The sequence below is a fragment of the Lycorma delicatula genome, chromosome 9 (genome assembly GCF_047948215.1).
Source record: "Lycorma delicatula isolate Av1 chromosome 9, ASM4794821v1, whole genome shotgun sequence".
In the NCBI taxonomy this organism is placed as follows: domain Eukaryota; kingdom Metazoa; phylum Arthropoda; class Insecta; order Hemiptera; family Fulgoridae; genus Lycorma; species Lycorma delicatula.
The window spans coordinates 86,886,030-86,899,865 of NC_134463.1; the positions used below are offsets into that span (position 1 = coordinate 86,886,030).

The 13,836-nt window shown below is 31.2% G+C and overlaps 1 protein-coding gene across 2 annotated transcripts in view; it reads right to left on the reverse strand.

Annotated features, from left to right (window-relative positions):
- Positions 1–13,836, reverse strand: part of Epg5 (ectopic P-granules autophagy protein 5) — a 239,997-nt gene that overhangs the window by 138,397 nt on the left and 87,764 nt on the right. For both annotated transcript variants that reach the window (XM_075375997.1, XM_075375996.1), the window contains exons 25-26: positions 12,366–12,543; positions 10,461–10,664 (exon numbers count right to left, since the gene is read on the reverse strand). In XM_075375997.1, the coding sequence (XP_075232112.1) occupies positions 10,461–10,664; positions 12,366–12,543 (382 nt within the window). The remainder of the gene's footprint in view (positions 1–10,460; positions 10,665–12,365; positions 12,544–13,836) is intronic.

Sequence of the window (13,836 nt, forward strand, 5' to 3'; positions counted from 1 at the left end):
ATTAAGATATGTAGGAAGATTAATGGGAAATTGCAGAACGGTTTAGCGATAGAGATTACAGTGAATGTGAGTGAAGTAGATCAGATAGGTGGGAATGTCATGTATTATGTATTACTTGTGTCATCAATTCAGTTTTGTTGATCAAGTGTGTATCTGTGTTTTAACACTAAAAAAACAGTGTTAAAACAAAAAAAAATTTTGTCAATTTTATATTTGTTTTCTTTTTTGGTAGTTACCTTTCATGTATGATTGCTAACTTACAATATTACAATTAAATAAAATCCCGATAATGTATGTCTACTTAAATTTTATAAATATCTAATTAAGAAAACTTTGAATGCAATTATATTCATGAATTGATGTGTGTATACGTGTGAGAATTCAAGTGACTATTTTTGTTAAGTACAACAATCAGAATTCATATATCTACATATGTCATAAATGAATGAAGATGTGTGTTTGTTTTTCAGCAAAGCAACTTCTCGGTTAATAATAATAACAATAAGTATCTGCAAAACAAATAAAGCAAATGAGGAACGTAATAATACAAAAAAATAATAAGTTCTTACGACAGGTGGAAAAAAGTAAAGGACTGACTATTAATGAAAATATGTGGGTTGAAAAGTATGTGTTTACTACAGCTGCTATAACCAATTATACTACTACTACTACTATAAGAAATACCACTCAAACAAATAAGATAAAAACAGAGAAAATTACTACCATTAGTAAAATGAATCAACAACCATATCATACATAACATTGGGCTTTATTATGCCAAATACGCTAAAGAAAAAAACATCAAAGATAACATTAACAACTACAAGAATAAAAAAAAAACAAAACTGAAAATAAGTGGTCAAATGATAAAAGCAAACATCACACATGGAGAAACATAAATAAAACAACGAAAGTACGAACTACAAAAAGAAGAAAAACAAAATGCTGTCTTCTAAAAATACTACTAGGGAAATGCAAAAACACACCTAAATCCATCACCACTCCCACTAAAACAAGAGTTAAAGGTTCTACCACACGTACTAAAATAACCAAAACACCAACAATTGCAACCAAAACTGGATCCAAACCACTCCGACTAAGTTTACTGTGGAAGGTGCTACTACACATACAATGAATGAAACTATAAGCACTACACCAACAACTCCTACCAACACTGAATCCACCACCACTCCGACTAAGACTACTGCGGAAAGTTCTACTACACGTACAATAAATGAAACTATAAACACTACAACACAACTCAAACTAAGCCTGAATCCACCATCACTCTGACGAAGACTACTGAGGAAGGTTCTACTAGACATACAGAGAATGAAACTACAACCGTTACACTAACAACTGAATCCACCACCACTATGACTAAGCATACTGTGGAGGGTTCTACTACACATACAACGAATGACACTATAACCACTACACCAACAACTCCAAACACAACTGAATCCACCATCACTCCCACTAAGACAAGTGTGAAAGGTACTACTACACGCTGTACTAAAACTAACACTACACCAAAAACTATAACCACATCTGGATCCACCACCACTCCGACAAAGACTACAGCAGAAAGTTCTACTACACATACAACGAATAAAACTACAACCACTACACCAACAACTCCAACCAAAACTGAATTTACCACCATGCTGGCGCAGACTACTGTGGAAGGTTCTAGTACAAATACAAAGAATGAAACTATAACAACTACTACACCAACAACTCCAACTACATCTGAATCCACAACCACTCCGACTATGGCTACTGTGGAAAATTGAACTATACATACAATGAATGAAGATAGATGTGTGTTTGTTTTTCAGCAAAGCAACTTCTCGGTTAATAATAATAATAACAATAAGTATGAAAATATGTGGGTTGAAAAGTATGTCTACTACAGCTGCTATAACCAATTATACAACTACTACTACTACTGTAAGAAATACCACTCAAACAAAAACTACAAATAAGATAAAAACAGAGAAAATTACTACCATTAGTAAAATGACATCAACCACCATATCATACATAACATTGGGCTATGTTATGCCAAATACACTAAAGAAAAAAACATCAAAGATAACGTTAACAACTAAAGGAATAAAAACCTTTGTGGAAGGTTCTACAATACATCTATTGCCACTACGCCAACAACTCCAACCACAACTGAATCCACCACCACCACTCCAAATAACAATACTAAGGAAGATTACACTACACATACAACGAATCAAACAATAACCACTACACCAACAACTCTAACCACCACTCCGACCATGACTACTGTGGTAGGTACTATTACACATACAATGAATAAAACTATTATCACTACACCAACAATTCCAACCACAACTGAAACCACCACCACTCTGACTAACACCACTACAGAAGGTTCTACTACACATATAACGAATGAAAATATAACAATTACATCAACAACTGCAACCACAACCTACTCCACCATCACTCCGACTGAGACTACTGTAGAAAGATCTACTACATATGGAATGAATGAAACTACTACCACTACAACAACAATTCCAATCACAAATGATTCCACGACCACTCGGACTAAAACTATTGTGGAAGGTTCTACAACACATCCAATAAATGTAACTACAAACACTACACAAACAACTCCAACTACAACTGAATCCACCATCACTCCGACGAATACTAAGGAAGATTCCACTACACAAACAACGAATGAAACTACAATCATTACTATGACTCTAACCACAACTGAATCCAGTACCTTTCCAACTAACACTACTGTAGAAGGTTCTACTACACATAGAATGAATGAAACTACAACTCCAACCACACATGAATCCACCACCACTTCGAATAAGACTACAGCAAAAAGTTCTACTACACATACAATGAATGAAGCTAAAACCATTACACCAACAACTCCAACCATAACTGAATCCACCACCCTTCTGACAAACACTACATTGGAGTACTAGTGCCGGAGTGGTGGTAAATTCAGTTGTGGATGGAGTTGTTAGTGAAATCTTTATAGTTTCAAACGTTGTATGTATACTAGAACCTTCCACAGCAGTCTGTGTCGGAGTGGTGGTTGGAGTTGTTGGTGTAGTGGTTATGGCTTCACTCGCTGTATGTGTTGTAGAATTTTCCACAGTACTCTTAGTCGAGTGGTGGTGGATGCAGTTGCAGTTGTAGTTTCATTCATTGCATGTGTAGTGGAACCTTCCGCAGTAGTGTTTGCCGGAATGGTGGTGGATTCAGTTGTGGTTGGAGTTGTTGGGGTAGTGGTTATAGTTTCATTTGTTATATGTGTACTAGAACCTTCCACAGTAGTCTGTGCCAGTGTGGATTTTGGAGATGTTGGTGTAGTATTTATAGTTTCTTTCGTTGTATGTGTAGTAGATTTTCCCACCACCACTTTGACTAAGACTACTTTGGAAAGTTCTACTAAAGAGAAAATGAATGAAACTACATCCACTACACCAACAACTCCAAATACAACTGAATCCACTACCATTCCGACTAATACTACTGTGGAAGATTCTACAATACAACGAATGACACTGTAACCATGACACCAACAACTCCAACAACAACTGTATTTATCACCACTCTGGCGCAGACTACTGTAGAAGGTTCTAGTACACATACAAAATATGAAACTGTAACCACTACAGCAACAACTCCAACCACAACTGAATTCACAACCACTCTGACTATGGCTACTGTGGAAAGTTCTACTACACATACAATGAATTAAACTACAACCACTACACCAACAACTCCAACCACAACTGAATCCACTACGTTTCAGACTAACACTGCGGTAGAAGGTTCTACTACACGTACAACGAATGAAACTACAATCACTACACCAACAACTCTGTATACATCTGAATCTACTACCGCTTCAACTAATACTACTGTGGAAGATTCTACTACACATAAAACGAATGACACTGTAACCATGACACCAACAACTCCAACTACAACTGTATTTACCACCACTCCGAGGCAGACTACTGTGGAAGGTTCTAGTACACATACAAATAATGAAACCATAATCACTACCCCAACAACTCCAACCACAACTGAATCCACCACCAGTCCGACTACGACTTCTGTGGAACGTTCTATTACACATACAATGAATGAAACTATAACCATACACCAACAACTGCAACCACAACTAGATGCACCACACTTAGACTAAGATTACTGTGGAAGGTTCTACTACACACAACAAATGAAACTATAACCATTACACCAACAACTCCCACCACAACTGAATTTACCTTCACTCTGACTAAGACTACTGTGTTAGGTACTACTACACATACAATGAAGTGTAGTGGATCCAGTTGTGGTTGCATACTACACATACACACCATAACTGAATCCACCACCAGTCCGACTACAACTTCTGTGGAAGATTCTACTACACGTACAGAAAATTAAACTATAACTACTACTCCAACAACTGTGACCACATCTATCAGTACCTACAATCTTACTAATACTTCCATGGTTGGTTCTACTACATTTAAGACTAGAATAACCAATTTACCAACAGTAATGTCTTGGTCTAATTCTCAAACAAAAAACCCAAAATATTTTACTTCTTGTAAGGTAACTACACATAAAATTAACAGCAATAGAACGCCTTCATATAGTAAACGAACAAGTATGACATCTGAAGCCACCTCCACTTCTTCTTAAGACAATTGATGATGGTTCCACTTGAAGACACACAATAGACTACAAAAATTTATATGTCGCAGTAGTGTCCTGGTCTAATTGTCATAAAAGAAACCCAAAAAGTTTTATTTCTGATAAGGAAACCACACATAAAATTTACTCTAATAGAAAGCCTATGTCTACTAAACGAAAAACTGTGGCAACAACTGAATTCCCCTCTACTTCTACGAAGACAACTTTGGATAGTTCTACTCCACTTAAGACTACAGTAATCCCTACGTAAAGAACTCTGCAATAATAATACAAAACTGGAAATTACTACTTCCAGTAAGACAACATGTTGGTAATTATGACAAGTAGTGAGACCAAACCTAGTTCTCTTGTATCACCATCAAATGATATTACTATAAGAAACTAAAACTACTATACCAACTATTGTGACTACAACCTAAGCACTTCCACTTCTACTAAGACAACTGCTGATAGACATCAGATGAAATTTCCCCATGTATAGTAAAAGCAATAACTACTATATTACCAACTGTATCTAAAACCAATCCTTATCTGTCCACAACCAAGTCCACTTCAAATCCAATGAGACAGCTGCAAGTCAATTGTTTCTTTACTAGTGAGTGTACGATAATTACAACATCAATAATTGTGTCCAGCACCAATACTTCTACTACAACACCCTTAAATATTACTTCTATTGAGACAACCACTCAGGAAAATACACGTCTAGTGAGAGTATGTCTGCTTTAAGTGAAACAACAGATGAAATTACCTAATTACTGAAACTATAACTCCTACGCCCACAACTGATGCCACTCCAATTCTGATCTTACAGTTAGTGAAGCTACAACATCTACAATGTCAACTTGTGGCTACAGCCAATCTTCTCCAGACATCATTGTAGCCTGCATCTACTCCAAGTGAATTAACAATACGGAATATTGTCTCTACTAATCAGATTAAGACTACTGCAATACCCATGAGCCATAACCTGATACCAAAACTAGCAGCTTCTCTCCAAATATACAATGATGTAATTATATCGTGAACACTGCAGAGGAAGTTACTTACTACTAGTGAATTTCACCTTTACAAAGTCAATCACAAAAGTACTTTTGTATAAGCTATCAAATAAACATTACTTCAATGCTAGTTTTACTATTTATTTCATCAAAATTTTCTCAATTACTATTTGAAAATTCAATATAATTTTTTACATCAGTGACAAGGTCACTGATGTTTTTTCTGAGTATTGGATTAAGGAAATTGATGTACTTTGTCAGAAAACCTTTGTTGTGCCAAATTGTTTTAAAACCATTTAATGTTTACTTCTTGATAAATAAGAGTTTGTAACAAAGTGGTGAACCATAATCAGGAAATTACTTAAAATTTTATTTATCTATTCATAAGCTGTTCATTGTTCTCACACTTCTGTAGCAGAATTTCTGCCAAACTAATGCTAGTCACAATGTAACCACAAATATATTAGTTTCTCTGACATCTCTAGTCTGTATATGACAAATTTAAATGTATATTAAACAGTAATAAAGAAATTGTATCTGGCTGCAGAAACTTATAATTTTATAATAATGTTATACCTAACTATAAAGTTCCATCAACTGTCTAACAGTAGACTTTATTCATGGTTATAAAGAAAGGGATTTTTTTAGAGATATCCAAATAACTAGAATTCTTCTAAGTGTGATTACTTTCTTGCTAAGTCTTGAACAACTGGTTAAAAACTGAAACCAATGACAACAAACAATGCTGAATAGTTACAGGCATCTTTCCTCGCTGTGGTTGAAAACTATACCTTTAACACACCTGACAAGCTGCAAACATTTTTAAAAGGTAGTAAAGCACATCTTTTATTATATGATTAAAGTGTGTAACATGTTGGGATTTGAAAAAAAAAATTAAATTTTTTCTTCAATTACAAGAAAATTATAATGCAAATAAGTAAGGAAATGATAAACCAAACCTAAAATAACCCACACTCAAAAAAAAAATCTTTGTTTAGAAAGTAATTGAGAAAAATAAGCATTCAGAATAAAATACACTTCAGCCCAAATATTAAAAGTATATAAGCACATAGATGAGCAATTTCAGAACACTTTTTCTTTTCAAGGGAGCACACATGGTATTTCAGAATATAATAACTATGAAAAAATTTAAATGGCTAACTATCTGTGGTAAATTATAATAGATTTTTACCTAAAAGGAAGAATCATAAATTCTTTTTAGAGTATTTAAAACATGACATCCACATTTCTAATAATCGATGGATGAAGCTGATATACGATGTAAATCCATCATAACAAAAGAAAATAAACAAAAAATGTTGTGATTTTTTAAATAAATTTTGTGAAAATCAAATTACATGTGTTGTTTATTTTCTTTTGCTATCTACATTTCTGAAGTTCCATTTGCTTTTTTTAATATAGAAAAACATAATTTTTTTCAGATGGCAAACCCTGTTTTTTAATGATGTTTCTAAATAGAAAATGTTATTATCCTTGATAATTTTAACCTTTACACTACAGCCAATTTATAAAATAATCACTATATAGATGACAAAGTACTTAGATATTTTCATCATACAATTTAAAATAAACCCAAAAAAAGGTTGACTATAACATTAAACGAAGAAATCTGTTGTAATATAATTGCAGATGTATATATTATTACTGTTACAGTATTTTAGTAAGTTAATAATGCTAACAATAATAAATAATGCCAATTAATTAATTAAAATATTATTTTAATAAATTAATTAATACTAAACTAAAAAACTTAATTTACTTAAGTTAATTTTAAACTGAAGCAGTTTTAAAATTATAAATAAATGAATGCATAAGTGCATTCCACTATGAAGAATCTGATGTAAATGATCTCAGTTGCAACCGAGTTGTATTTTTAAGCTCACTGTAAGTTCTTTACATTGCATATTCCATTAATTGTGCTTATTATACTCCAATAAAATAATTTCTTTCCTTTCTAGTACAAATCAACACTCTTTTATATAGAAACAGAATGAAAATTTTGATTTCCTATAATGAAAATGAATGTATGATAAAGATCTGTTCTACAAACCTTTTAAGTTATTCTCTTTTATAACTACTAGTCAGCTGGTAACCCTTTGATCAGTGTACACATCATATGATGTGCCTGAGAAACAGTGACACATTCAGTACGCCCATCAATTGAGTTTTTGCATTGGTGTAGTGTTCAGTGAAAATATCATACGATGTTTGATACTCTGGATTGTGCTGCTATCTATAGAAGTATTGTGGAATTTTTCCTACCATTTTACTCACCCGTTAGAGCTTGTTTTCACGGCTTTGTTCATGTTCATCATATGATGTTTGTACTGTAGTCAGTTATAGTGAAAAATGCAATACTGCACTTTGTGTTCACCCGTGCTTCCAAGATTATCATACACAAAGGCTTTTTTGACCATGTAACTAATTTATGTTGTTTTTTCATTTTGATATATTTCTATTGTTTTTGTACGTTACTAGTGTACATGGGCATATATTTATTTGATACATTGACTGTTTACATCTTTTGTTACTTCTTTCACATCATATGATGTGCTTACTTTTGTGTTAAATTATGTAAAACATTTGGTTAATTAAAGGGGTTATTTAAAAAAATTGTTTCAAAATCTTATTTTTTCATACAACCAGTTAATAAAAAATCATTTTTGATATAAAAAAAAAAACTCACTATTGGGGGCACAATTATCACAGAATAACTCACTGATCAAAGGGTTTAAAAAATGAATCTTTTTTCAAATGTATTAAAATCAATAATATTTTATCCCTCAGTTTTCCCATTTTTTTTTAGACACAAAATTTTCCCTTAGCATAAAATGACAGAATTCCTTCAATTTGTAAAAATTACCAGTACAGCTAACAGGTGTACTAGATACCAAATTCACCAGATTATTTATGTAAAAACTTGGGTTAACATCTTTCAATTAAAATACTTATTTCAAATGATTTCTCTGACACCATTGTTTAACTGTTTCACACATAGATGTTTAACAGATTACACATTTTAATTATTATTTATACCGTTTCTATAAAATATATATATATATATATAACATAATCACCTATTACAGTGCAATTTACAATCCCTAACAGCAATGCACATTCCATCAGCCAGAAATTCTTCAATCTTAACAAAAGTCTTTCGGCCTTTTAAAATTTCTGTTTCTAGAAATTTCTCTACAGCCTTAATACATGAAGGATGGAGTCATGTCAGGGCTGTACCAAGATTAGAGCACAACATTTGAGTTGATGGAGACATGATTGTTAAAGCAGCAATGTGAATCTTCGCTTACCCATTGTCTTAACTGTACTAAACTAATACTTGTAAAAAATGAAAGAATTATTAATAAACAAATTATTAAATGAACCATGATGTTTGTTTTCTTTGTCAAAGTAAAGTGTAATCTCTACTAACCATAATGTTTGTTAATTTAAATATATTATAAATTATAAATTCAAGCTCATGTAGGCAACAGATAGAAATGGGAAAGTCTATAAAAAATGTATTTAATGTTTTTAAAATAAGCTCTCTCTCTCTCTCTGTATGCATGTGTGCATACGCACACGCATTTAATTATTTTACTAAAATTAATTTTTTTAAGATTTATATTATTCCTCTCTGGTAAAATTATATTTAAATTTTATTAAATAAACCACCTATTACAGAATATTGATATATATATTACCTTAATTTTCCATTAAAGTACTTTTGCAGGATCTCACATCCTCAGTCATAAGTATACATGACTGAAAATGCAGAATCCATGAAAGTACTTCCACATTCTGTAGTAGGAGGTTTATATTTATAGAATTAAAAAAAAAATACACACACATGCACGCACGCACGCACACAGGCTTGACCACACGCAATTTGCTACATTATTTTCATGTGTAATAAATATATAGTATCTACTATCCACAAGACAAACATAAATGAATAGAAGTATGTGTATTTCTTCTACAGAACAGAAAATGAGAATAACTTAGCTTATTACATTATTAAGCATCTGTAACATGAACAGGTGAATATGATACAAAAAATATTGATTTCTTTATACAGATGGAGAAAAATACTAATAGGTACACAACAAAAACATAATACAACCACTATGAATGTAATACAAAAGAAAATTAATACTTTAATCCATTCAACATGACATCTACAGAATTATATGCAATAATTCCCAGAAAATTCAACGTATTATTACTACCAAAAATGGTGAATTGACAACTTTATTACTATATAGATATCTAATGAAATGTCTACATTAACTGTATGAAAATCATACTTATTGCGTTTTATACTTAAAAACTTAAAAGACAGTGAATTCAAAAATTAATTTTAAGTAAATTCGAAAAAAATAAGAACAATAATCTGAAGAATAATGAATTTTATTTCACAGAAAGAACAACTGGAATCAAAATTACACAAATTGCAACAAAATAATCTTTTTGAACTTTTTTTAGTAATTCCGTTTTTATAGTTTTAAACAAACATGTTTAACACCAGTGTTTTAATATTTATTTTAAGAATAATTTTCAATTTTTTTAAATGCTAAAAATATCAACAAAAATTCATATATTAACATCAAATTTTAAATCAGTGATTCATTGGTACAAATTGAGGAGACAAGGAAACTACTAAGTCTGATAATTTAAGATAAACAAATGGTTTTTACTTACCTTAGTTAACAAGACAAATGTCAAATCACTGCTTGCTGATGAAGATTCGGTAATTGAAACAAGATTCGCATAAATGTTGATGAATGTAGATGGCATTGCAACTGAAGGGGTAAAATGAGGAGCCAATAATCCAGTCAACTGTGGTACTTGTAATACAGTAGATAACAATTGTCGACATTCACTTTCTTCACCGGCAATAAAAGTCTATAAAAAACATAAAAAAATTATGCAACGTTCATTAAAAAAATTTTTTTTTTGTTCATTAACTTACATCTACTAAATTTTGCAGATCCAACAATCCACATGATACATTTTCTATCAGTAAACTGTTGATGACCAGCTGTATAGCAATGAGGACTATGCAAATAATGATATGTATCTAATTTTTTGAATGTTCAAATAATTTGTTAACATTTTGATTACTGTGTTAATAAAATCTAAAATATGAAATATAAACAACTGAAACACAGTAACTGAAACTTACTATATTAATTTCCAATAACTGGTCCATATCTATCCCGCATCTTCAGTTGATATTAAATTCTTTAATTATTACATTAAAAAACATTCTTTAACGACTTGTCATTTTTTTCTGAAATTATAATATCAAAGTATTATCCTTTGTTCTATTATCATTAATACCAACTGTTAGATTGTAATTATTATATATATATATATATATATATATATATACATACAGTATATCAACAACTGTGCTAACAGAATTTAATATTAAACTAAATATAAACTACCAAAACACAGTAGATAAGTAAAATTTACCATATAAATTCCAAGAATCGATTTTCGCAAGATTGGAGAAAAGAAAGAAGAAAAGTCTTTTTGGCAGAGCCAAATATCTTTTGAGGTTTGATTGGACACTGAAGTAAGTATGGTTTAGTGCTTTGTAAATATCAATTCAGAAGAAAAAAAATTCATAAAAATAAAGATGAAGAAAGCTCTTTATTGGTACTAATATTTAAGACAGAACACCAAGCTGGGAAATAGGAAACCGCATTAAACAAATGCGTCTGGCAAATGCATTGTGGATATATTATGTACATGTACTTGTACTAGTAGGGATTAGGCCTGATTTATGTGATAAGCACATCACGTACCAGTTTTGACCATCTAATAGCAAAGAGGCCTAAAACAGATCTATATGCAAAGCAACTTCCTCATCCGACCATACAAATAAATAATATTTTATACAGATAATTTCCACAACCTTAACACTAATTCATTGCCACCAAAATTCTTTTTAATCCCACTCATTCCTTAGCAGATAGAAGCTGTCAGGATGGCAACTTCACATTACTGATCGATGATTTCAATTCAATCAGTAGAAAATAAACAGAAAAAAATTACTTTTATTCTACATATTAAACAGCTACCTTAAAAAAGATAATTTTTAAAGGGAAACGAAGGCCTGACTCTATACAATATGCAATTCTGGCGTTACACTTAACATGCAACCACTGGAAAAGTCATTCTTCATGGAGCTGTTTACCAAATACTAAATATGTACTAGCTCTTCATTTAGGGCATCTCTTCAGGTCCAATATCCACCATGAGAAAATCCTAGTGCAATCAGATCTACTACGTCTAGAGAACTATTAATGGCGGAGAAGAGATAAAGAACAAGAGAAGCAAGTAGATGATGACATAAGGATGATCCATTCAACAGGATAGTTCAGGGTCTTTACTAAGTTTGCCTGGAGTTCTTGATATTCCCAGAATTCTGTCTGAATAATGATCAATTTTAATCATAAAACATTCTGATGAAGCTCTATTGCAGGTCTTTGCATAATGATATGATAAATTAACAATTTATTTAGGCAACAGTTTGGCAATAAAAATATGCTCAAGAATAAATTATAGTAAATATATCTCTTAAATTAAACTGACCTGTCCTAATGTTTCGATGCAAGTTGTCAGCAGTTGTTTTACTGGAGGATATAAAGATGTATCATCAGTAAATATTCTAGTTAAATGATAAAACAATGATACACCACAACCTTTCACATTTGTAAGTAATTCAATGTCACCCAATCTTGATAGTTCTCCAGCTTCTCTTTCTAACGCCCTACAAAAATAAAACAAACAGAATGGTAAGAAATAAATAAAACTCACACATATGTTACTTATTATATAAGGTACCATAACTGTAGTGGTTATAAGCAGCTAGTCGAAAAACACGAGTCATTTCCAAAACACACATCATTACTATTACTCAAACCAACTCTGATTACTCTCTTGTACCACAGATATTTTACAGAGATGCCCTAAGAAAAGATATAATAGGCAAATTAAAACAAAAAACAGAATTATTTAAACAATAAAACTTTATTAAATAAAGCATGTAGATTACAGAAAAAAATAGCTTTTTTTTTGCTTCTCGGTCCTCAGTGCCAAAAAAATGATTTTTTGATTTAACCCTTTGAGGACTAGCACATTTTTAATGTGTGGTAAAAAAATTTCACATATTTTTAAATGTACGGTTTAAAAAATGTCACACTAGTATAAGGTTGTAATCTGTAAGCATTTACTAAAAAAAAAATCATAAAATATTCAACTACAATAATTTCCCATCGATCCTTTTCTTACCCTAAAGAAAAATGATTAAACTACCAATTAGTTATTTATTTTGGGACCCAAAATATTTTTAAAATTTATGAAAATCCAAAATTCCTAAAAATATAATTTAATAACCAAAATAATTGCAGTTGAAGTTTTTTAACTCTGAAACCAAAAAAAAAAAATTTATAGTGGGAAACCTGATTTTTATCTTTTTTAATCTATTTTCTGTAAACACTGAAATTTTTATGATTACTGAACCTAAAATACATAAATTTTGGTGGAATAAACATTCTCTTACAATTTTACTGCAAGCATATTTTATATATAACATATATAACAAACAGAATATATAACATAACATATAATAACATATATTATCTTCAACATCTACAGGATCTTTTCATAATATATTATATTATCTTTCACTAAAATATAACTAATACTAAAAAAAAAATATTTTACTATTCAGTTCATACACTAATTTTCTAAAATTACTACTTGCACACATGTTTATGACACTCTCCATGGTACCCTTCATCATATCTTACACAAACTCTTCTGGATCTTTTCCTTTTACCTTTAGTTCAGCAAATAGTACAAGTTTTTTTCTTGTTTTCCTGGTAATCTCGCTGTTCCAGCTTTTCCATGATTATCACCATCACTTTCAATAGGCCTTGTAGAATGCTGACTATGGTTTCAACTTTGCTGTTTTCCAAACCAATTTGCTGCTACTTCTTCAATAATTGACACAATAAATTGGTATCTTGACATGGTTTTAAGGTTTTTATTAAATGCTACC